General features: G+C 42.6%; 1 protein-coding gene and 1 long non-coding RNA gene across 4 annotated transcripts in view; one reads left to right on the top strand and one right to left on the bottom strand.

The window, feature by feature from the left end:
• LOC138855142 (uncharacterized) overlaps positions 1-23,724 on the bottom strand; it is a 43,912-nt gene extending 20,188 nt beyond the window's left edge. Inside the window, exons 1-2 of the long non-coding RNA XR_011394301.1 lie at positions 23,461-23,724; positions 14,747-15,450 (exon numbers count right to left, since the gene is read on the bottom strand). This is a non-coding gene — a long non-coding RNA (uncharacterized lncRNA). The remainder of the gene's footprint in view (positions 1-14,746; positions 15,451-23,460) is intronic.
• LOC128698848 (RAC serine/threonine-protein kinase-like) overlaps positions 1-25,866 on the top strand; it is a 93,986-nt gene that overhangs the window by 42,065 nt on the left and 26,055 nt on the right. For all 3 annotated transcript variants that reach the window (XM_070102634.1, XM_070102630.1, XM_070102633.1), the window contains exons 4-7: positions 9,218-9,386; positions 24,564-24,638; positions 24,795-24,917; positions 25,198-25,389. In XM_070102634.1, the coding sequence (XP_069958735.1) occupies positions 9,218-9,386; positions 24,564-24,638; positions 24,795-24,917; positions 25,198-25,389 (559 nt within the window). The remainder of the gene's footprint in view (positions 1-9,217; positions 9,387-24,563; positions 24,639-24,794; positions 24,918-25,197; positions 25,390-25,866) is intronic.

Genomic DNA, 25,866 nt, shown 5'->3' with positions numbered 1-25,866 from the left:
TTTAGATTTTGCCACCGAAGTGGCTAGTTTATTGTGTACCCCACATCCATCATGTAGATGGTAGCGCAAGAGCATATGGATACACAAAAAGCCTAGGAACTAGGCCCCAGAAAAGCTACAGGAGTACATTTGGATTTATATCTACAGTTCACTTATCTGTTACAAGCAAATTTAGGAAATTTGCTTAGTATATCTGATGTCTTATTTTCATTAATAAGATATCTTGACATGTCACATAGGTTATTATACTGTCTATCTCTATATTCCTCAATAAGTGGACAATTAAGCACATAGTGTTCAAGACAGTGACCATATGTCTGATCACATAATTTGCATTTAGTTTGATCATCATCTGTGTGTCTCCCAAACTGCCAGAAGTACTTGTAACCAAGCCTAAGCCTGGCCACTACAACATCAGTCAGTCTGTTCACATTGCAAGTTGCTCCATAAACATACTTATCTACGTTCATGTTATCATAGTGGGTTATAGATCTACTCAGGCTTCTAACTGCATTCCTATAACAATCATTTTCATTATTTACTTCTCTCCTAATATTATTCCTAATGCTAGACACAGATATACCAAAGTTATATTCTACATTCTCCTTCAGGGTTCTCTTCTTGGCTAACATATCAACTTTATCATGAAGGAGTAATCCAATGTGTGATGGGATCCATAGCAATTGTACATTAATTCCTTTTTTCCTGATTTTTGAGTATCTATACTTGGCTTCTCCAACGAGCATGTTGTTGGAGTCATTATACGAGTCAAAAGCCTTCAGTGATGACTTAGAATCAGTAATGATGATAGAGTCAAGCTCAGTGTCATAAGTTAGCTTTAGTTAACTTATGACACTGCAAACAATTCAGTTTGCAGTGTAGACGCCCACTTTTTAATTCTTATGCCTAGTTCAACAAATTTATTATGGTTCTTAACTAGGGAGGTGGCAACAAGAGCAGATGCAGCCCTGCCAGAAGACTCCTGTTTAGATCCATCAGTGTATATAACTTGTGATAACTTATTACTACCAGCTAGGCGAGAAATTTCTTCTTGAGCAGTTGCTTTAACAAGTGATTTAAGGAAGGGATTACTAGCAATGAGCTTCTTGGGAGGGACTTGCAGGTATGTGATATTAAATGAACACATCTTCCATGGAAGGGTGAAATGCTCTTGTCTAAAGTGATACATTTCATGTAGGTTATAAAACTTAATATAAATGCATGTTTTCACAGTCCATTTAGATCTGTGTGTATTTACTTCTAGACATTTAGTAAGATTCATAGTGACGGTGTCTGGTTCATTTCTTAACATTCTAATAAAGAGTACACTGTTAATCCCAATAATTCAATCACTGATACAAGCTATACCAAGCTCCTTCCTCATATTAAGAACCTTTGTAAATTTGGGACAGCCAAGAATAATTCTGAGAACTTCATTTTGCATTAACTCAAGGGTCGGAGAGAACTTTCTCTAGCTAATATCAACATGGGAGCAGCATAATCAATTAAGGACCTAACATAGGCTATGTACATCATTCTCACCATTCTCACATTAGCACCATAGTTGGGGTTGTAGCCAGTAACAGCTTTGCGAGCATTTAGCCTATCTTTGCATTTCTTATTTAGTTGGGGCATGGTGGATTTATTAAAGGGCACATCTACATCAAGGTATCTGTAAGATTTAACGTAGCTAATGTTTTCACCCTGCAAACAGATGGGTTGGGGATGTCGTTTGCTTGTTAGTATTTTTGTTTAAGAGAAAGATATGAGGCCTAATCGATTACAAATTGTTTGAACTTCAATAAGAATGGTACTCATCTTTTTATGCCCTGTTTTATGGATCATGATGTCATCAGCACAGCTTATAGCTATATGTTTAGGTGAGGCAGGTAGAGCATTTAGGAGAGCATTAATCAGAACATTAAATAGCACGGGACTGAGAGCTCCTTCCTGCAGTGTACCTAGGGACATTTCTTTAGATTCGCTTCTAAAGCCTTGGTAGAGGACAGAGGATATTCTATATGACAGGTATTCTATTGTCCAACAGAGTAGGCTACCACCAATATTCATTTTGGCTAGATCATGTAGCATAATAGTTCTGTTTTGTGATTTCAAATACAGATTTTAGATCATGGAAAGTGGTAAAACTAGTAGAGGTGTGTGCAGTGAGAAAGGTGGAAATACAGTTCTGCACACTTTTACCTTTCATGAGCCCATAGAGGTAGGGGGAAAGTTGGTGTCTGATTCTGTAGTACAGTCTGTCAAGTATCATTCTTTTAAAAGTTTTACAAAGACAACTAGTTAAGGAGATCGGTCTAAATGTATCAGGCTGTTGGGCTTAGGGATGGGCACAATGGGACTATTCGTCAAGGAAGTAGGAAGAACTCCCTCAATGTAACTAGTATTATACAGTACCAACAAAGGATTATCAGGTACGTGCCTTAGAGTTATGAGAATATCATAGGTTACACCTATGTTCCACAGTCAGCCCTCCTGGCCCTTTATCACTCTCTTATTTACCCCTATCTCACCTATGGAATTTGTGCATGGGGCTCAACAACAACTAACCATCTCAGACCACTAATTACCCAACAAAAGGCTACAGTTAGAATGATAACAAATTCTCACTACAGGCAGCACACTCCACCAATATTCAAAACACTCAACCTACTCACCATACAAAACATTCATACTTATTACTGCACCTATTACATACATAGAACACTTAACTCTGATATTAACCCTCCCCTCAAACATCTCCTTGCCAACCTCAACAGAACACATGACCATAATACAAGGCACAGATCACTCTTTGATGTTCCTCGTGCCCATCTCTGGAATTCATTACCTGTAAATATAAAAGAAACACTACCTGTTTATAAATTCAAGTCTCTTCTTAAAGATCACTTACTCACTCAAAACCAAATAAATACTGAATAACTGAACCATATAAATTGTATATCCTAAATACTTACTCACAATTATATCACACAAATGTTAAACCTAGGACCCAATCTAACTTTGTTTTTTTTTTAAATACACTACCTAACAGAATACTCCATTCGACTGAATGTACAGCAATGCAAGCAACCATATGACCTGTCTTTGTAATACTCATTTGTGCTTTATAGTTATCTGTTTACAATAATGTTTTATCACTGATTTCATCATTGCTTAGTTAATCTTAAGTTAATTTTAAGCCAGCCCGTAATGCTATGTATATAAGTGGCTTTGGCATGCTGCTCTTACCTGTATTTTTTTGTACCTCTGTATGTATGCTAAAATTACTAAATTACTAAATAAATAAATAATAAATAAATAAATTAAAATCTCCAAGAATGAGGGTAGGTTCACTATTGATGCGATCTGGTAAAGCATCAGGTAGAAGCTGGTTCGCTGGGGCATAGAGATTAAAAATGTATGGAAAAATCGCCTGCATATACTTTGACACCATGATACTGCATGTTAACTCGACTCTGCAAGGAAAGGAGTGAATGTGGCAAGTTCTTTCTGACATACATCACACGACAGGTGGTTGACCTTAGGTTATAAGCTGCATATCCAGGCAAGTTTGGTGGAGGTGCTCCATCTTTCAGTCTACATTCCTGCAAACAGATGACATCAATATTCTTGGTTGCACTAATATGATGTAAGTCAGGTAACCGCTTCTTGATGGAAGCAATGTTCCATGAAAACAGTTGTAATGTATCCATTGTAGTGAGTTATTACAATCTCTTGCCCATAAGATGGTAAAACTATAATGCTTTGACTACAGTGTGCAGACACTTAAGAGCAAATAACATAGTTTGTACGTGTTTATCTTTAGGATCTTTATTTTTAAGCATTTTTCGGCATCTTGGCAGCCAGTTAAAAGGCAAGTTTTGAAGGCAAGAGTCATGGGCTTCTTTCTTACAAATTGTTTGAAGCTGAACGGAGATTGCTGCACTTTTGACATCATCACCATACTCAAGAGCATCATCCTGATTACATATATTTATTAAACTTGTCAGGATCTGTTCAAGATGCTCAATTTTTTTCTGGAAATTTGTTATAATATGAGGAAGGTCAGGCGAATCCAATGCCTCTCCGGAGGATGGCACTTCTGAGTTGGTGCTTTCTTTAACACCTATCACCTTAACAGGTACCATGGTTACATTAGTGTTCTCTGATGGTGCCTGTGGCAAGTCTGCTTCATCATTCATCGCAGGTAGGTCCTGTGCATCTGACTCATCTCCAGTTTCCAGGGGATTTACCTGTGTGGCGTCCGTCTGACTGTTGTAGTTGTGTGTATTGGGAAAAATGACAAGCTCATCCCCATATTCAGGTGTAGCCGTAGGTATCAGTAGTGGCAGACCAGTAGCTCCACACGTGCTAGCAGGGATGGCTAGCTTCGCCACAACTAGTGTGTGTGATGGCATTCTGGTATTACCAGAATCCTTTGCAGGGAGGTTGGGTTCTTCGACACTTTGCAGAGGTTGTCTCAGATCTTGGTGTGGTAGACTGGATGACCTCATCCTCAGTTACCATTAAAGGACTGTTATCAGGTTTACATCGAAGGTTGTTTGGGTTCCGACTGCAGTCCTTGTGGGAAACTGTAACTCCAACTTCTTTACAGTTAATACACTTAAATTTCTGGCTGTCTAAGGCCTACTGTGCATTCTCTAGTGGAATGTTTCCCAGCACACTTACCACACCAAGAATGTAGTATTCCACAGTCTACTGCAACAAGGCCATAGTGCTAGCATTTGTAACACCTACGTTTAGGGGGTAGGTACACTTCCATGTTTAGGAAGCGTAAACCATGCACCCAGATATTTCGGGGGAGGGGCACAGGACCTACCCAACTGGCAATAATTTGGGATTTTCCTTTAAATCTTTTAGGCTTGATGATATGCTCACTTAGATGGGATGGGTCCATGTAGAGAGGGTATCCAAAGATTATGATACTGACCCATTTTTAAAAGTGGCGAGTGTGTGATGGAGGTCGGAGCAGCTTAATACCCCCATAAGGTGTACTAAGTAGATCATTGATCAGTTCTTCATTCTGTTCCACAAACACAAAGTGGTGTGTGTTTTTCCTAAATTGGATCCTTGACTTAGGATGTTTCCTTACTGCTTCCTTTAGCCATGCACACTTAGCAGGCATCAGGGTGTTGTCATGCACACTTAGCAGGCATCAGGGTGTTGTCATGCACACTTAGCAGGCATCAGGGTGTTGTCATGCACACTTAGCAGGCATCAGGGTGTTGTCATGCACACTTAGCAGGCATCAGGGTGTTGTCATGCACACTTAGCAGGCATCAGGGTGTTGTCATGCACACTTAGCAGGCATCAGGGTGTTGTCATGCACACTTAGCAGGCATCAGGGTGTTGTCATGCACACTTAGCAGGCATCAGGGTGTTGTCATGCACACTTAGCAGGCATCAGGGTGTTGTCATGCACACTTAGCAGGCATCAGGGTGTTGTCATGCACACTTAGCAGGCATCAGGGTGTTATCATGCACACTTAGCAGGCATCAGGGTGTTGTCATGCACACTTAGCAGGCATCAGGGTGTTGTCATGCTTCAGGCATCAGGGTGTTGTCATGCACACTTCAGGGTGTTGTCATGCACACTTAGCAGGCATGGGTGTTGTCACACTTAGCAGGCATCAGGGTGTTGTCATGCAACTTAGCAGGCATTAGCAGGCATCAGGGTGTTGTCATGCACACTTAGCAGGCATCAGGGTGTTGTCATGCACATTTAGCAGGCATCAGGGTGTTGTCATGCACACTTAGCAGGCATCAGGGTGTTGTCATGCACACTTAGCAGGCATCAGGGTGTTGTCATGCACACTTAGCAGGCATCAGGGTGTTGTCATGCACACTTAGCAGGCATCAGGGTGTTGTCATGCACACTTAGCAGGCATCAGGGTGTTGTCAGGGAAGTTCAGCTTAACACATTCTTCCTTTGAAGAAAGACTTCTTGCACCCTGTGTGCACCAAGGACGTTTAGTTTCACATTGCTTGCAGGAATACCCTTACAGAACAAAGTGGTAGTAGCACTGACGAGTCACAGGTAACACCACAGCTGGATGCATGTCAGAACCCACACTACATTAATTAAACCGGAGACTAAGAGATACGAGATAATCACAAAATTTGCTCCTGTCCCAATTAATTTACACACTACTGTACTTTAAGTAATTTATTACCTGTTCCAGATATTTACAACGTGTTGTATTCTGGCAATTAACTTAAGTACATTTAAAACCTGCAGTCCTTGTGGCACCTTACTCGAGACATTCCCTTTACTTTGAATCATAGTTATATTTTACTTTTAAACTGGAAATTTTTCATTCTAATGGTGTGCTTCTTTTCATTTGTTGCGGTTTTCATATGTTAAAAACCTGTGTAACCCGCACATAGAGAGGAAAACTTACGATGACGTTTAGATCAGAGTTGGACCATGTACGAAGTCACACAGTGACTCTGTACATGGTTTTCGGTCCAAGTCGGACCGAAACGTCGTCGTAAGCTTTTCTATGTGCGAGTTGCTTGTGTGTTCCAGTAACGGTATTGTGCCTTTTCAAATTCAAATTCAAAGTTTATTCACTATAAGGATTACAATGTTGGATTTACAGAATTTGGTTATTGTGTGGTTTACATGTAGTTAAATAATGATTACAGAGTGTACCACTAGAACGCCTAGCATGGCTAGGCATTTCGGGCAGACTTAGTTTAATTCTTTATTTTAAAATATTACAAATTATGAGGTAAGTTGGTATTATGGCTAAGTGACTAAATACTAGTTTGTGAGTTTAGCAATGTGAATGCTTTTGTTTTGGCACAGTACATAGTTTCAGTATTGGAGTATCATAGGATTCATTATTTTAAGATTGAGATTAATATTTCTGTTTATGGTCAAATGGGTGAGTGAGTGTAAGTGTGAACCACCAGGTGGTATTCGTGTAGTTAGTTGATGGGGTGTATCAGGGAGATAAGATGTTTTCTAATGGTAGTTTTGAAGGTGATGAATGTGTCTGCAGTTCTAGAGTTCTCAGGTAGGGCGTTCCAGATTTTAGGGCCTTTGACATACATTGAATTTTTGTAAAGGTTTAGTCGGACACGGGGAATGTCGTAGAGATGTTTGTGTCTGGTGTTATGCCTGTGGGTTCCGTCACAACTATCAAGAAAGCGTTTTAGGTCAAGGTTGATATTGGAGTTTAAGGTCCTGTAGATGTAGATTGCACAGTAGTAAGTGTGGATGTACTGAACTGGGAGTAAGTGTAGATCTATGAAGAGTGGGGGGGAGGGTGTTGCCAGGGATGGGATTTAGTGATTATTCTCACTGCAGCTTTTTGTTGGGTTATTATTGGCTTTAGGTGTGTTGCTGCAGTTGATCCCCAAGCACAAATAGCATAGGTGAGGTATGGATAAATGAGTGAGTGGTATAGTGTGAGAAGGGCATTTTGTGGCACGTAGTATCGTATCTTGGAGAGGATCCCAACTGTTTTGGATACTTTTATGGTTATGTGTTGGATATGGGTGCTGAAATTCAGGTTGTCAAGGTATAGGCCTAGGAATTTGCCCTCATTATGTCTGGTAATTAGAGTGTTGTCGATCTTAATGTTAATTTGTGCATCTCCTGCTCTGCTACCAAAAAATGTTCTGGTAAGCTTTGGTAAATGCAATCTTCCCATCATTCTTAAAACATGTATATGACTAAAAGTACCTTTATAGATTTAATATACGTTACAGTATGTGAACCTGCTTTTGAGGGCTTAACTGTTCCCTTGTTAATATGTGTCTTATTCAAGTTACTTAACGGCTGTCAGCAAGAGGACGCTGTCATTCTTGGAATCCTCGCTGTCTACTTTCAAAAATAGTCACAATGTTACTTTATCTCTGTCAGTTTATCTTGATCTTGTGAAATCCCAAATATTATTACATTAAAAACTTGTTGATCTGTACACTTATACTTGTCTGTCTCCTCTGTTTCTAGTGTTTTTTGCTAACTTTCATCCATTATTACTTTCTTGTCCTTTGCGGATATTATACTGTTTTTACCTTCCAGTTACTCGCTATGTTATATTAGTCAGGAGAGTCTAAGTCTGGTATTTCAATAAACACTCCCTGAAACTTCATGTTCACTATATTGCATATTTTCCCCTCTGATTCAGCGATTTTGGCTCTTTCCTGTGTCCATTATTCCGATTTTAAAGTATTTTTGGCCCTTTAAAATCTGAAGTGCTATGCTTACACACGTGGATAACAGTCCCTTGTAGTCCTTTAATTCTGACATAATTTAGCTATGAAATGATTCCTGATTGAAAATGGTAGATTACTTCCTATTTTTCTTCAGGCTGAGTAGTTACCCTGAACTGCCGCCACATTATAAGCATGACAGTTTTGATTACACTTGTGTTGGCCTGTTGTTGCTGGTCCTTGTGCTTGAATGTGTATGCTCTTAACGTCTGGCAGTATGCCAGGAGTCGGGCTTTGTTCCTGTGCGAACTTGGATTGGGCCAAATATGTAAATTGGTCTATTTCCAGCATGATTTTCACGTCTCGTGGTTACACCTGTTTGGATTCCACTTTCATTCAATATCAACTTCTGTCTCTCTTGTCCAGAGTACAAGTTGCTCCTGAAGGTCCCTACAGTAATTTTTTATTTAAAACTGACAGATACTGTTTCCGGATCATGAATTCTATATTGTAGATGACCTACGACCTACTTCCACATTGGTCAAATGTGATACCACCTACGACTGTCGCACCTCTCCTGCCTACGGTATATAAGCTACTTCTCTGCATATGCTTTATTCTTTTCAAGATCGATGGACCGACCACATCGACTCAAGGCTGAGGGACTGATTACCTCAAACTCCTCCTGTTCTTCACCCTTCTCCTTTGTATGGACTGATGAAGCCACTGTGTGGCGAACAGTTTCCTCAGTAAAGATACCCAAAAGTTGCACATGTGTCTAATTTATCAATTTTATAAATTCCTGAGTGTGACACATGGTCACCATGCGTCACTCACACCTCGCTCTCCGTCTGTTTATACTGTCTTTTTAACCACTGAATTAGAAGTGATCAAGGTCCCAGCACCGAAACGTTTTCTAATAAATATGTCCTAGTGTTTGCTCACGTGTCTTTCTAAACCAGTTTGTCGGTATCTATTACCAAGGTTTAAACAACTAAAACTATGTAATGAGACTTTATCTTGTATTTAGGGATGAATGGATAGAAGCTATCATGCAGGTGTCGGAGAAGCTTGGGGAACCATCCCCTTCATGTAGCGTGAAGATAAGAGAGTTCGAGGATTTAGAGGAATCTCCGCCTAAATATTCTGATCAAGACGATTCACCTTGCCAAGAAATTCAAGAGAGACTGAAGAAAGTTGTGAGTATCATGTGACTTGCCAAGTACAGTAACCTGTGTTCTATTCTTGGGAAATAACTTCAAACATAAGATTCAGGGTATGTAACATTGTCTGATGAAATCATACCACGGGCGGGGCTTGAACCCGCGGTTAGACGTAAAACTCCAGACCATCGCGTTAGCCACTGGACCAGCTAGCCACAATAAGATTCATCCAACAGGTATATTTATAGACCATAGGAAGGTTAGCATAGGCACCACTGTGACCATAAATTAAAGTTTTTACAGGCGAATCTCCCGCCAGGGTGGCCTTGAACTCTGGCTCAAGTCCCTTCAAAGCCGTCATCATGATAACGGCCCTGAGGGGACTTGAGCTAGAGTTCGTCACGGCCACGCTGGTGGGAGATTAGTCTGCAAAAACTTGCATTTGTGGTGATAGAGATGCCTATGCTAACCTTCCTATTGTCTATACATATACCTGTTGGATGGATCTTATTGTAGCCAGCTGGCCCAGTGGCTAACGAGTCGGTCTGGAGTTTTACGACTCTAACCGCGAGTTCAAGCCCCACCCGTGGTAGGGTTTGTTCGCAGTCGTGTCATTACGATTTCGTGAGTCACTGATGTAATGTTTACGAAAATAAGGAGAGTGATTGATGTACACTTGGGGTAGAAACTTTCCCGACACTTTCTTCTGGATTGCAATATCTGGCAACTCAGGTGTAGTAAACAAAAGTAACTGTGAGGGATGACTGGTACTCTGTCTATGAAAGCAGTTTAATAAATGCAGATATAAATTACTGTTCGGTTATTACATTCAAAATCATATTGAAAGGTGATCGAATGTAATGTAATCAGCGTGTCTTTATGACAGGTCTGTAACGAATTCGTCACGGGAAGCATAATTTTCATAGGCTGGTTGGGTGAATAAATGCGCGAGCTTCGATCTACAAAATTGTTTTGCAGGATAATGGTAATTTGTATATAAAATTGAAAATAATAAAATAGTAACCAATGTGTGTTGTATAATAAACTATAGTGTAGCTACGTTTACGTGCTGTTGCAGTTTAACCAAATGTCCCTGGAGGAAACCCTCTCCAGGTATACTCCAGGTAAGCATACCATAGGGAGGCGTCTCAGTCTCATGCTATTTAATGTACTGATTAATGCTTTAATTCTCTACATACCTCACCTAAACTTTAACTGTAAGCTATGTTGACACAGGGGTCAGTGTGGGGCCCCTTGTTCGCAGTATACATAAACGACATAGATGAGGAAATAAATAGCTAGATAATCAAGTTTGACAACTACACCAAAATAGGCCGAGGATACTAAAGTTCTACAGAAAGATCTGAATAGACTGAAACAGTGATCGGACGAGTGGCAGATGCAGTTTAATACAGAGAAATGCAAAGTTATAGGAAAGCATTGGTTTGGTAATAGGGTCGTGGATGAGTGGAACAAACATCCGGGTAATCATTAAAGCTAAAGCCTTGTGTAGCTTTTAAATAGGTTAGAGAAGTACATGAGTGGGTGTGACTCAGACCTGCAGAAAGGGTATAAGAAGACGAGTACCATTGACAGTTAGCTTTGTATATAACGGTAAGGATACCCACATCCCTCTTGTGAAGGCTCTGCTGAATTGACAGATGTATCCAGGCTGTGTCCAGGCGAGAAATGAGTCTTCTTGCTCTGTTCTCTATTCTTCCAAGTCGCTGATGAGACGGGGAAGGGTGACAGGCAATCCTAGAAAAATGGACCATACTCAAGGTAAGAGTATACTTGTGCTTCATACAGAATCTTGCAACCTCTGCTGTCGAGCAGATGCGAGATACATCTAAGTGTTGCTTGTTTGCAAGATTTACAATAGTTCTTCAAAGTCATGCGCTGTATGACCCTTGTCGGTTTAACGCTTCATTTTTTTATTACAATAATACTCTTCATAATCCGTTTTGAGTCCGATTTCACCCCAAAGATATCAGCTTCATCTCTTGGTACCAACGCACTCCCATTCATAATTACTACTGCTTCAGCATTACCATCATCGTGCCTAGATACCATAGTCTTTTGTGTTTTCTCAGAAGCAAATGTTACTGGCCATCAGTTTTCCATGGTGATATAGCCGGAAGCTGGTGATTGATGCAACTTAGAGCGGCTGGCATTTCCTATTTTGGAGGAGTAAATGTCAGACTGCAATCGTCTGCAAATGCATGGGATTGTGAGATGTGTCGACTGTCATTGAAGTAGACATTCCTAACAATGGCTCAAGCACAATTCCTTGTGGAACACTTGCACCATTAGTGTCTTGTTGACTCTGTCCCATTGAGAACTACTCTTAGAGATCTACCATGAAGGTAATCACTTCATTCATTGTAGGTTCGCCGGTCTTGTCCCGGCCCTGGTCTTTTTCAGATGGTGACCCGGCAGGTAATCACTGAGGAGGCATAGTGCAGAGCCGGCGACTCCTAGTGCTTGCAGCTTTGCCAAGAATCCTAGATGCCACACCGTCGAAAGTGCCAGCAATGTGCAGTTCTACTACACAGCCGACCATGGATTTATCCAAGTGTCTGGTGCCACATAGTGGAGACGTTTAACAGCAGATCAGGAGCTGAAGTGACCTTTTCTGAAGCCATATTTACGGTCACAAAGAAGCGAGTGGTGGTCAACAAACACTGTCATCTGCTGTGAGATTGTCTCAAGAATTTTGCCAGCGATTGACAGGAGTGACACTGGTCTGTAATTACTGATTTCCGCTCTACTCTTCTTTCTCACTTTTTCTCTTTCTATCTCTGTTCTCTCTCCCCCTCCCCCTCTCCCTCCCTTCCTTTCAGGAACTGTATAAATACGATATCTACTCCGGTGTGCTTGACGACATACTCGGTGTTCATTCTGAATTTCTCAGCACTTACTAGCAGCCTCTGGATGCCCCAGTTGTATGCCAATGCGGTCTGTATTTTTGCATATTTTTATCTATATATACCCCTTGATGGGGTCTTTTGGTGTGCCGATGGTACTCTTGATCCAAAGAATTAGATCTCTTGTCTCCTTCCTCGAATCGAATCTAAATACCCTTCTTTGCGTTTTATTATTCATCATCCATATTCAGGGACAGTTTCCCTTTCCGAATTTCAGCTTCTAACAAGAATAAAGAGGTATCGTCATCCACACTTGTCAGTAAAGGACCTCGGCAGTGCTGCTTGTCACGAGACCCTAGTTGTACAGGAAGGTGATAGGCCGCTTTGTGGCCCCAGCGGGCAATGTCGCCTATCCTCGGATGATGGTTTATTCCTGAAAGCTACCTCTTGGTTCCAGAAGGTGGGAGGGAGCCTAAGGGTATGACTCGCTGCATTTCCCGTCGCCCACCTCTGTTGGCTGAGCCTGGCTCCGTTAGTTCTGGAGATGCTGTCTTGGTGAACTGGGGTTCATGGTATACTAAGTATAGTAGGGGTGGTTTCCGTGCAGCGTCAGCACTACTTGCTGCAGTGATGGTTGTAGTCTAGGAGAGAGATGCACGGCTTTTTTGTTTGTCCTCACAGCTGCCACTCTTTCCCCAACCCCTTCCCCCTATTTTTAATACAAAAACGGTATTCAATTATGCATAATAATCATGCTTTGCCTCTTCACAGGTCCATTACTCGTGGGGAACCCTTGCCTGATCCCCTTATGGGGAAACACCTTGTTGCTAGAGTCCAATACCGGCATTTTGACTAATCCTTTCGGAACCTCTGACTTTGATCTGCTTTGACTCTGATTCTGGATTCTTCAGTGACGGAACATCAATTCTTGGATCGCTCGAGCATCATTGGACAGACTTGCTAGAAGCCATCGTCCAAACGACCTCTGCTCTGACTGACACTCTTCGTTCCTAAACGAAGAAACTCTTCCTGGAAGCTTCTTCCATTACATGATTCATTAAAAACGACCTTGGGTGAATTTCCTGTTTTCCTTTAGCCGAAAACACTCATTGATTATCTTACTAACTATGACATTAACAAAGCATTCGTGAGGCATGTTAGTCAAAACGTTTCCTTCCATGTCTTCAAGAATGGGATATGCACTGTGGCTCTGAAGGATGCTTGACAAACTGGCGATATTTACCTTTTCTGCTCTTCTGGCGGCAACCATCACAGAACATATTTTTTTTCCTTATTTTTAGCTGCAGTACTGTCCTTTAAGGAGCAACTTGAGCTCCAGAATCTTCCTGTCACCAAAGTGAAAAATTTGTCTGCCAGGCCCGAGGTGAAATTATCCGAGCAACATTGCCAAAGTGCTTCTAGCATCAGCTCATATGGCAGGACAGTTGGTTCTTTGGCCCTCAGGCAAATTATTGTACATCTTTGGCAGTATGGCCAGTCTGAAGCGAAGCTGATCATAGTCCATTCCGCAGCCAATCTTCTACTTACTTTAACTGCGGAACAGCTCTCCCTGCATATTCCTACCGTTGCATGGTTTTCTTATGATAGAGCAAAATCTGCTGTATCAAAGGAAAAAGGAGAGCTTCTTTTATGCTATTGAAATGACTCGACTCGGTCTCCATAGAATATTTCCACGGATCTCCTATTTCAGAGCTGCTCGATGCCAACAAGTCCCTGTTGTACCCTCCCCTTCAGTCACCCTCGTGTCGAATCATTACGCAATCCTCACCTTTGATGTTCCTATCTCATCTTCCATTTTTAAAAATCCAGCACCTTTGCTTTCCTTCTTTGGCTTCAAAAGCGGGAAATTTTCCTCTTGCTCAATTTTACCCCGAGGGAATTAATGGGAGAGTCCCTATTTACTGCTCTGCTTGAATTTCTACATATTTCAATTTCGAGTTGGTCTACGTCACTCAAAAGGGATTGAATCATCAGGTTACACTTTAGGTGGGACGACCAGTTGGTGCATTGGGTGGTTCATCTTTTGGATGCCTAGTGGTGGAAGTACAACATGAGGTCACCTATGGTTCCAGGGGTGCTGATTTACAGATTGTATAGCTCGGTATTCTGGAGTCGGCAGAATCCTTCTCTCCGGTCTGCTTTCCGAAATGGAAGCTGGAGGCTGCGGAGTGGTGGCTTTTGGCGTTTAGGGCGTGCATTTCTAATATCTTTAATGATTTTCACATTATATAGGGGGAGCGGGCGTTATGACAGCTTCGCTAGTGTTGTCTTGGGGCGGTGACTTTTGATTCCATTTGCTAATTTTTTGGTTGAAGAACTCTACGAATCACCAACGAACTGTGCATGCAGCTTGTCACCTCGGGGAACCATTATTCACTGGTTAAAAAAAAAAAAAAAAAAAAAATCAGTTATCCTGATGGTGGTGACCATCAGGAGGATGTTGAGAAACACTGCTCACATCCTGGGTTCATTACTTGGAAGGGGTTATTCTAACGCTCCTGGACTTACTTGCATAATTAGAATGTCATTGGGAATATAGACCCCACAGCTCAGCCTTCTCCATCGTACACAGGTGGTGGTAGATGACTCGTCTAGCGTGGTGAGAGCTGTCTCCAGTGTCGGGAACTACGTTGCTCGTTACCCATTGTTGATGACACTGGGGAAGAAAACTTGACCTATTGGTCAGGATGGGTAAATTGATGTTTTGTTTGTATCACCTTCCACGGCTCCGGGGGGAGAATTAGGAAGAGGAGGGCGGCAGTATTTTCATCACCGATTCTTGCGTATTTCACAGGTGCTGTTTATGACTGCCTTTGATCACTACAAATAACATCGGTTAATATGCCGTAAACATTGGTATGGAATACCCAAAAATGTTAGACACAGTCCCTTAAGTGTTTTTCAAAAATCATCACAACAAAAAGAAGAAAACAAGTAGGTTTATAATTTCGGAAATACTTGCCCAAGAAATCCTACCCAAACAAACATAACTCGGGCAACACCGTCCGTCATTCAGCTCAGGCAACACCTTCATCGTCCTGCAATTCCGGCAACACCACCATCGTCCTGCACCTCGGGCAACAGTTTCATCGTCCTGCGGCTCGGGCAGCACCTTACTCTGTCCTGCAGCTCTGGCAACGCCTTCATCGTCTTGCAGATCAGGCAACATCTTCATCGTCCTGCAGCGCAACTCGGGCAACACCTTCATCGTCCTGCAACTCAGGCAACACTTTCATTATCCTGCAGCTCGGGCAGCACCTCACTCAATACATATGCTGTGTTTTCTAGTCTGTAAATTATGTTAGACAAGCCAGTGACTGTCAGTGTGATCTCTGTTAATTACCATTTGTTACCTGAGGGATTAAGTGAAGGGACAGAGGGGGGAGGGGGAGAGGATGGAAGATAGAAGAGACAGAGGGAGGGACAGAGAAGAAAGGGGAAGGGGGCGGGTGAATGGGAAAGGAGGAATGAACGTGGAGGATGAGAAGAGGAGAGGGGGAGAGAGAATGAGAGAGAGAACGGGATAATGGGAGAATGAGAGAGAGAGAGGAGGAGAGAAAGAATGAGAAAGAGAGGTAGAGAGGGAGAATGAACATTTATTAACAATAAGTAATATGAATTTCATACTATCATACAACTAACCTTGATTATTTTTTTTACGTTCCTAGTTCAGTAAAACATCAATTTTCGTTGCATATGTTCCTCTTAAAGGGGGGCTCCTTGGCGTGGTGAAGAGGCTCTTGGACTGAGGAATTAGACCTGTCGGTCTCCTTCCTCAGACCGAACCTAATTACCCTCCAATCCCCCCTTCCCTATTCCATCCTCCCCTTTTTCCTTTCCTCCTCCTCCTCCCCACCCCTCCCGTTTGCCCTTCCTCTTTTTGGCCTTTGGGATTTTTCCCACAGGCGCGCTAGTTCCTAGGTAGGGGAAAGGGTACCGGGGTCCATCCCATTCCGTTGAGGTTCTTGGCGGTGGCGTAGTTTGCCGTGGAATCTGGATCGCCTGGGGATGTCCCGATCCCTCTCCGGTATCCCGGAGAGTGGCTTTGGGTGTCTTTCGGGCGACGGGTGTATCTCTGGAAGCCACCTTTCGGATTCCGGGGGTGGTGGCCGAAGGAGGTATGCTTTGTGGCGGATATCCGGCCGCCCTCTCTTTTGTCCACCGAGGTAGCTCGGCAGATGTGAGGTTGCTATCCCGGATTGCTGGTTTACTGGCATGAAGGGTAGGGTATGGCACGGGTTCCATGCTGCATCTGCGCTACTAGCGGTGCTGAGGTCCTCTTGGGCGCGGAGGGAGATTTCCGGCCCTTTCATTCCTCCTGGGAACTATTCCTCCCCGCTCCCCCCTTTTTTTATTCTTTTTTTTATTTTTATTTTCTTTTCTTCTTTCTTTTTTTTTTCTTAAAAACAAAAAGCAAAGGAGTAACCTAACCATGGAGAACCCAATCCATGAACCCACTACCCCCGGGCCCCTTCTTGATACCGCACCCCATTCTGACCCTGCCTTGTTTTTTGACCACTCTTCGGACACTCCTGATGCCCCTGTACCTCTTGCTGGTGCTGTTTCCTCACCTGCTTCAGGTACCGGGGCTTCGGCTGACTCCTTCGATTTGTCTGACCTCCGCTCTCCTTTGACTATGCTTCCGGCCTCTCCTCCTACAGTACGTCAATTTTCGAATCGCCAGCCCATTTCACGATGGACCAACTCCGGTCCTACTCCTAAACGCCAACGACAATCTCCTGATGATGTTCCTTCATTACCTTCCCATTCTACTCGGAAAAGACCGACACATCATGCACTCCCTCTCCACGCTCAGTTTCGGACCACACAATGGACTAAATTCTTTACTTTAAGACCGACTTCTTCTTCTGCCTATCTTTCTGACCATAGTATTGGCAAAGCGCTCCTGCGCCATGTTGGTAGAGATATTTCATTTCATGCTCTCAAGAGCGGTATGCACATCGTCACTGTCCAGAATGCTACCCAAGCTCATGATCTTTCTCTCCTTTCGCATATCGATACTACTCCTATCACTATTGAAAAACATCTTTCTCTCAATTCTTGTAGTGGTACTGTCATTCTGCCCCATACCATAGTCCAACAGAATTTCCAGACATGTGGCAATGACATTCTTGAACAGCTGGAACTCCAGGATCTCCCAATCCTTAAAGTAAACACTTATGTCCTTCCTGCCTGCGGGCGGATACGATACCCTTGCAATGTGGCTCGATTAACTTTCGACAGCCGTGAACTCCCGTCCTCTGTTTATGTCGTGGGACATCGGTTACAAGTGAGAAAGGTGATCCCTACACCGCAACAGTGTAGAAATTGCTGGCATTTTGGTCACCCAGCGAAATATTGCAGATCTATAGCCGAATGCCCAGTCTGTGGTGCCGACGACCATTCTAATACGTCTTGCAGTCAACCTCCATCTTGCCTTAATTGTAATGAGGCTCACCCTTCGTACTCTCGCCGTTGCCAGGTCTACTTAAATGAGCGTGAAATCCGTTGCTTCAAAGAGGCAGAAGGTCTCCCTTATGCTATGGCAGTTTCTCATCTCCGCCTCCAAGGGAGACTACCCCGTGTTTCTTATTCTCGTGTTTCAAAACGTCCCCCCACTACTGGGGTCCCATCTTCTGCAGCCTCCTTTGTTGTTACCCCTCCCATAGCCACTCCGGTATCTAATCCTTTTGCTGTCCTGGGCTCTGACATCCCGACTACAACTCAGTCTGTTCTCACATCTTCGCGTCCTTCCTCACAAGCCCCGGTATCGACAAGACCTCGTACGACACCTTATACCAATCGCCCCTCTACTTCTCAGAAGTCCAAAAAATCCCCATTGCTCAAATCTTCTTTGCCCCTTCCTTCCCTTCTTCCACCTCCGCACTTTACCTTTCCAGTCTCTGTGCCTAGTTCTTCCCCTCTCTCTGGCTCTATTACAAGTGTGGAGGTTCACCCTCCTCCTCGTACTATGCCTTCCACCCCCGTCCCCTCCCAAGTTTCTCCCTCTTCTGCCACCTCCCAGGTTTCTGCCTCTTCTGTCCCCTCCCACACTTCTTCTCCAGTCCCCTACACTCTTTCGTCCCCCTCTACTTTGGTACAGTCCATTACTGTCCCAATCTTTACTCACCCTCCTCCTCCTACCTCCAATATTGTCTCCCATACATCTTTGAATTCAGAAACACTTGAAGCCATTTCAGAATATATTGCAGAGACTAAACCTTCAATGGACACTGATCCACCTCCTGTTCCTTCTCTTCCCTCTCCTCCATCTCCACAACTCCATTCTTCGCAACGCTCCGTTCCTTCGCTGCTTGAACGTCTTCCAATGCCACCACACGTTGACTTTTCTAACCCTTCTAGTCCATAGGTGCCCTTCCCTACGGATTCCTGGTATTTTCTTCATTGCCAATCATGGCCTATTTACAGTGGAATATCCGCGGCCTCAGGGGTAATCGGGGTGAGCTTCAGATGTTGCTTTCCAGGTTTTCCCCTGTTGGTGCTTGCTTACAAGAACCAAAATTACACTCAGCTGTTTTCCAACCTATCTCAGGCTATAATTTATTGTATTCTTCGGATCCTTTCTCAGATGGGACCTTTAATGAAAGTGCCCTTCTTCTACGCAATGATATTCCGTACTGTCAACTATTTGTCCATACCTCGCTGCATTACACTGCAGCCCGTATCCACTTGAATAAGTGGTTTACAATATGTTCTTTATATCTCTCTCCTTCTCGAGCATTTTCTATCGAAGATTTTGCCTTTCTTGTTTCATCCTTACCACCACCACTTCTGTTACTTGGTGATTTTAATGCCCACCATTTCCTCTGGGGGGGGGTCTCATTGTGACTCACGTGGCATCCAGTTGGAGGCTTTTCTCGCCTCTCACCCCCTCCATGTTTTAAATACGGGTACTCCCACCCATTTTGATCCTCGTACTCATACTCTCTCTTGCATCGATCTATCAGTCTGCTCTTCCTCCACTGCACTAGACTTCACCTGGTCTGTTCTACCGGACTTACATGACAGCGATCATTTTCCAATCATTCTTACGTCTCCTTCATATTCACCACCTTTCCGTAGCCCTCGCTGGCAATTTGATCAGGCAAATTGGGACCTTTACTCGCAACTCACTGCTTTTAGTGAGGTTCCTTCTTCATCCTCCATTGATGAGCTCCTACACCTCTTCTCAACATCAGTTTTCACTGCAGCTTCTCATTCTATACCCCAAACCTCAGGCAGGCATTCTCAGAAGTGCGTGCCTTGGTGGTCTCCTGCTTGTGCTCATGCAGTATGTTTGAAACGCGCTGCATGGGGCAGGTACCGGTACAATAGAACCGATGAGAGACTTCTTGATTTTAAGCAGAAGCATGCGATCGCTCGCCATGTCATCCATGACACTAAACGCACTTGCTGGCGAGATTGTTTCCACCATCACCTCTGCATCCTCTATGAGTGCAGTCTGGAAAAAAGTGAGGAAATTGAGTGGTAAATACTCTCCTGACCCGGCTCCTGTTCTACGGGTCGCTGGTGTTGATGTAGCAAACCCTCTTGACGTTGCCTTTGAAATTGGCACTCATCTGGTCCGTATTTCCCAGGGGCCCCATTTATGCCCCTCGTTTCTTTCCTCAAAGTCTGCCAGATAGTTAGTACCCTTGGACTTTTCTTCTCTCAGAGAAGAACAGTATAATGTGCCTTTTACACTTCAGGAACTGGAGGCAACACTCAGCTTGCCGATCATCGGCAGCTGGGCCTGACGACATTCATATTCGTATGTTACAACATTTACATCGGTCAGCCATTGTAGTCCTCTTACACCTCTTCAATCTTATTTGGGCACAAGGAGTTCTTCCCCAGCTGTGGAAATCTGCCATTGTTCTCCCTTTCCGCAAACCGGGTACTACAGGACATGATGCCTCCCACTATCGCCCCATCGCTCTTACTAGTGCAGTTTGCAAAGTGATGGAACGTCTCGTAAATCGACGTTTAATGTGGTATTTAGAGACACACAACAGTCTCTCCACTAGTCAATATGGCTTTCGTAAGGGTCGTTCTACCATAGACCCCTTACTACGCTTGGATACGTATGTTCGTAATGCCTTTGCGAATAATCACTCAGTTATTGCCATATTTTTTGACCTTGAGAAGGCATATGACACAACTTGGAGGTATAATATTTTGGCCCAAGCCCACTCCTTAGGCCTCCGAGGCAATCTACCATCCTTCCTTAAGAACTTTTTAACTGACAGACATTTCCGTGTTCGAGTCAATAATGTGCTTTCCCCGGACTTCGTCCAAGCTGAAGGTGTCCCTCAGGGATGTGTTCTGAGCACAACACTTTTTCTCCTTGCTATAAATGATTTGGCCTCTGTTCTTCCACCCAATATTTGGTCATCACTCTATGTTGATGACTTCGCTATTGCTTGTGCAGGCGCTGACTGTCACCTTATTGCAGTTTCTCTCCAGCATGCGGTCGACCGTGTTTCCAATTGGGCCACCACGCATGGGTTTAAATTTTCCAGTACCAAAACTCGCCAAATTACTTTCACTAGACGCTCTGTCATCTCCGATCATCCTTTGTACCTCTATGGCTCCCGTATCCCTGAACGTGATACAGTCAGGTTTCTAGGCCTTCTCTTTGACCGTAGGTTATCCTGGAAACCTCACATTACCTCTCTGAAGGCAACTTGTCACAGCCGGCTGAACCTTCTTAAAACCCTTGCTCATCTTTCCTGGGGAGCTGATCGTCGAACTCTGCTTCGCCTACATTCAGCCCTCATTTTATCGAAACTCGATTATGGTGACCAGATTTATTCAGCGGCCTCTCCTGCTACTCTCTCTAGCCTTAACCCCATCCATCACCAAGGATTACGTTTATGCCTTGGTGCTTTTCGCTCTTCCCCTGTTGAGAGCCTCTATGCAGAAGCGAATGTTCCATCCTTGTCTGATCGCCGTGATGCCCATTGCCTTCGCTACTATGTACGCTCTCACGATCTCCGCAATCCTTCCATTTATAGAATGGTCACCGATATTAGTAGACATTCTTTATTTGTTCGCCGCCCCTGTTTGCTCCGTCCCTTTTCTCTTCGCCTACATTCACTCTTGTCTTCCCTTCAGTTACCACCTTTATATGTTCATGTAGCATCTCACTTTTCCCTACCCCCCTGGGAAGTTCCAGCTGTTCGGGTCTGTTCTTTCTCACTCCCTTGCTCGAAAGCTCAACTGCCTACGGTGGCTTCCCGCTCTCTTTTTCTTGATCACTTCCACTCCCATTCTCATGCCACCGCTGTGTACACAGATGGCTCTAAGTCTTCAGACGGCGTCGGATTCGCAGCAGTGTTTCCGGACAGCGTCGTACGAGGGCATTTACTATCTTCAGCTAGCATTTTTACTGCTGAACTGTATGCCATTCTTGCAGCACTTATTCGTATCGCATCTATGCCTGTGTCATCATTTGTGGTAGTCTCAGACTCCCTTAGTGCTCTACAGGCTATACGAAAATTTGATACATCTCATCCCCTAGTTCTCCGTATCCAACTTTGGCTACGCCGTATTTCTACCAAACATAAAGATATTGTTTTTTGTTGGGTCCCTGGTCATGTTGACGTACAGGGCAATGAACAGGCAGACACTGCTGCGCGGTCAGCAGTACATGACCTACCAATTTCATATCGAGGTGTTCCATTTCTGGACTATTTTGCTGTAATAGCTACCCACCTTCGCACCCGTTGGCAACAACGTTGGTCAACTCTGCTCGGTAACAAACTTCATTCTATTAAACCGAGCATAGGTTAATGGCCGTCTTCTTGTCATCAGTGCCGAGGTTGGGAGACCACTCTCTCCCGCCTTCGCATTGGCCACACTCGTCTTACTCATGGGTATCTCATGGAGAGGCATTGAAGAACTGAGACACTTATGCAACACATGGGAATCTTTATTGAAGAAACGTTTAGCCACACAGTGTCTTCATCAGTCCAATACAAAGTAGAAATGGGTAAGGAGAGGAGGAGTTTGAGGTAATCAGTCCCTCAGCCTGGAATCGATGTGTTCAGTCCATCACTTTTGTAGGAAGTACAGCATAGGGCCAGAGAGGTGGCTTATATACTGCAGTCAGATAAGTCGAAGCAGGAGGAGGAGGGATCACAGTGGGACCTGCCACTAGCGTAAGTAGGTCATTGTCCAAAGGTTGGACAAGCGTTGAAGTCTTTGTACCAAGATCCCATGATGTTGCAGTGTCTGACATATGTGATGAATGGTTTTGAAAACCAACAAGTTGAAGAATTGAGACACTTATGCCTCCTCGTGCGTTCGACTCATCTGACGGCAGTATAGTAATAAGCCACCTCTCTGGCCCTATGCTGCACTTCCTACAAGAGTGATGGACTGAACACATCGATTCCAGGTTGAGGGACTGATTACCTCAAACTCTCCTCTCCTTACCCACCTACTTTGTATTGGACTGATGAAGCCACTGTGTGGCGAAACGTTTCTTCAATAAAGATTCCCATGTGTTGCATAAGTGTCTCAATTCTTCAACTTGTCGGTTTTCAAAACCATTCATCACAATGTCATTTATGGCAGCTAGGCCTACATACCTTGTACACGTATTTGTAGAAATTATTATAATAACAATAATAATAATACTCAGGCCGAGTCCAACACTGGGAATATCGGAGATATTTGTTTCATGTATTTTTCGTATGAGTTCTACTGCAGTAACTCTCTAAGTGTATCTGAGCTGGGTTTATATTTGTATTGATTATCCTGTACATATAATATGCACAGTACTGGGAATGAATGATCGGTATGTTTAATAAATTTATCCTGTTCAAAAGTGGGCTATCATTCGTGTGGTCTGGTGGCTAAAGCTCCCGCTTCACACACGGAGGGCCCGGGTTCGATTCCCGGCGGGTGGAAATTCCGACACGTTTCCTTACACCTATTGTCCTGTTCACCTAGCAGCAAATAGGTACCTGGGTGTAAGTCGACTGGTGTGGGTCGCATCCTGGGGGACAAGATTAAGGACCCCAATGGAAATAAGTTAGACAGTCCTCGATGACGAACTGACTTTCTTGGGTTATCCTGGGTGGCTAACCCTCCGGGGTTAAAAATCCGAACGAAATCTTATCTTATCTTCGAACGGAAGATTTTTGTTTAGGTAGTGCTAACTTAGCCTTAAAATAACAGAAAAGGCACAATACCGTGACTGGAACGATACACACATAATGTGACTTTGTAAATGGTCCAAGTCGGACCGAAACGTCGTCGTAAGCTCCTCTCTTCTATGTGTGGGTTATTTGTGTATCTAACTTTGTCTTTGTAGATATCCAGACACAAATACCACTAGTGAGACACAGAGTGATAGTGGTTCGAGACACAGTAACGAATCTTAGATAAGATGCCCACTGATATGGAGTCGCGTTTGCGGATGTGTTGCATATAAGTGTGGAATTTTCAATTGCTTTTTATGTGTAGACAGCAAGAGAGTCCTGTAATGGTGTGAATTATTTACCAATATATTCAAATGAACATTTTAGCTGTTTCCAACCATCATGTAAAAAGTCGTGTTATTATTAATAGCGAATATTAGTCAACATCAGAGTACATATATGTACGAGTTGCTCACTAGCCCTTAAACTGTCCAAGCAGATCTACGTTCACATGCGTAGTGCTCCAAAAGTAGATCTATGTTTTTTTTACATATTTTCAAATATAACAAAAAAGGTAGATCAAAGTTTTTTTTACACTTTCTCAAATGTAAAAAAAAAGAAAAGATCTACTTTTTTTTACATTCAAATGTTGAAAAAACGTAGATCTACGTTTGGACAGTTTAAGGGTTAATGTTGAGGAAAATCTGATCTGGACGAGTGATGATAAATGTTGTCATAGACGGAAGTTTTATTAGGTTTAGTTAGAATAATTTCTTTGATTTTAATATGTTTACAAAATATGGCTACAGTAAGGCGTTACATGCGTTTTTGATTCGCATCTTTTTGATTAAGTCTGTTGGCATAATTTTTTTTTTGTTTTTTTTTTTTGTTTGGTGACTTAAATATCTCACTCCAATTGAATCAGTTTGTTATCCAGGTGATATTTAGTCAATGTTCTTTTGTCTGGTAATTAGAGGACAGTGTTCATTAAGGACTCGTGAAGAGTTTAATTTTTTTTATTTTGGGAAACATTAATCATTGGTAACTGATAAATTTTCTCTAGCAGTCAATTTTTCTGATTGCTATAATTGCCTATCTCATCCTCATAATTCTATGCGTATTCTTATACAATCATAATTTTTTTGGATTCTAAATGTTTTGCATTTTATTCACAGACATTAGATAACTTTGAGTTCATCAGAGTACTTGGAAGAGGAACTTTTGGAAAAGTTATGCTTTGTCGTCAGAAGGTAAAACTATATTAAAAAAAAAAAAAGTTTTTCTAGTTTCCATAATTTTCAAATTGGGGAATATGTAAACATGTATATTAGTTTGGGTTAATTATTGTAAATTTCCTACGAGGGATAATGAATATTAGGTTCTTTAATAAATATATATGACTACAGAAAAACGACCGTATCTACGCCATGAAGGTCCTGCGGAAAGATGTCATTATAGAGCGACGAGAGTTGGCACACACGTACGCTGAGAACTGTGTGTTAAAGGCTGTGGATCATCCCTTCCTCACTGCAAGTACATTTTTCACTGTTTACAGCCATCAGAGAGTCAAGCCTCAGGCTAAGATAAGCGTTATCTCCAGAAAATTTTCCTGTTTATTTCCTGATAAGGAATCCAAAGAAACCTTTAACAGAATTTTCTCATTTTTTCCCGTTTTCTAGATTTTTTGTTAATTTTTCAATTTCCACAAAACTGATTTTTTTTTGTCATAGTTGATCTGTTTATTTAAAATTTACTTAGTTTTCATTGAATTTATACATAACAGTTAATTATGTGATTTGATATTTTCAGTGCCTCAAGTACTCGTTCCAAACAAACGATTATCTCTGCTTTGTAATGGAGTATGTTAATGGTGGTGAACTGTTCTTCCATCTTACTGAGGAGAGAACATTTACTGAAGAACGTACCAGGTTTTATGGAGCTGAAATCTGTCTTGCCCTTGGATATTTACACGAAAGAAATATTATTTACCGTGATCTAAAGGTAAGGCTTTGTAACCCACTTGTGTGTGTGTTAAGTTATTATAATTTGTATTTTATGTGATGGCAGTGAAAGGCTGTTGATGTAAATATCTTGAGTTACCCTTAACTTCCTGGGATCCAAGCTGATTGATTTCTATTCCTGCATAGATTTAACACTTTACACTCGACATGGTTGTCTCATTATTCAAGAATAATACTGTACTGTAAATTCTGTTTGGCGGTTCCAAGTAACAAGTTATTGGTAGGAAGTTCTGTATAGTTGGCATCACAATGTGCAAAATTCAGGGCATGTTTAGGGTGACCCAGTGTTACATTACCATTTTTGTACTGGTTATCCTGAGCCTAGATTTTGTGCTGATGATCCTAAGCCTAGATTTTGTGACAAATCTCGCTGTTGCATCAGTTATTCTTCCTGTGATAGTCATCGGAGTGCAGATCATCACTTTGTTTCATGGTGTTGCAGCGCCGCAGATTAATG

The sequence above is a fragment of the Cherax quadricarinatus genome, chromosome 82, assembly GCF_038502225.1.
Source record: "Cherax quadricarinatus isolate ZL_2023a chromosome 82, ASM3850222v1, whole genome shotgun sequence".
Lineage (NCBI taxonomy): Eukaryota > Metazoa > Arthropoda > Malacostraca > Decapoda > Parastacidae > Cherax > Cherax quadricarinatus.
The sequence above is the reverse complement of the archived record's forward strand: the minus strand, read 5'-3'. Positions and strand labels throughout refer to the sequence as shown.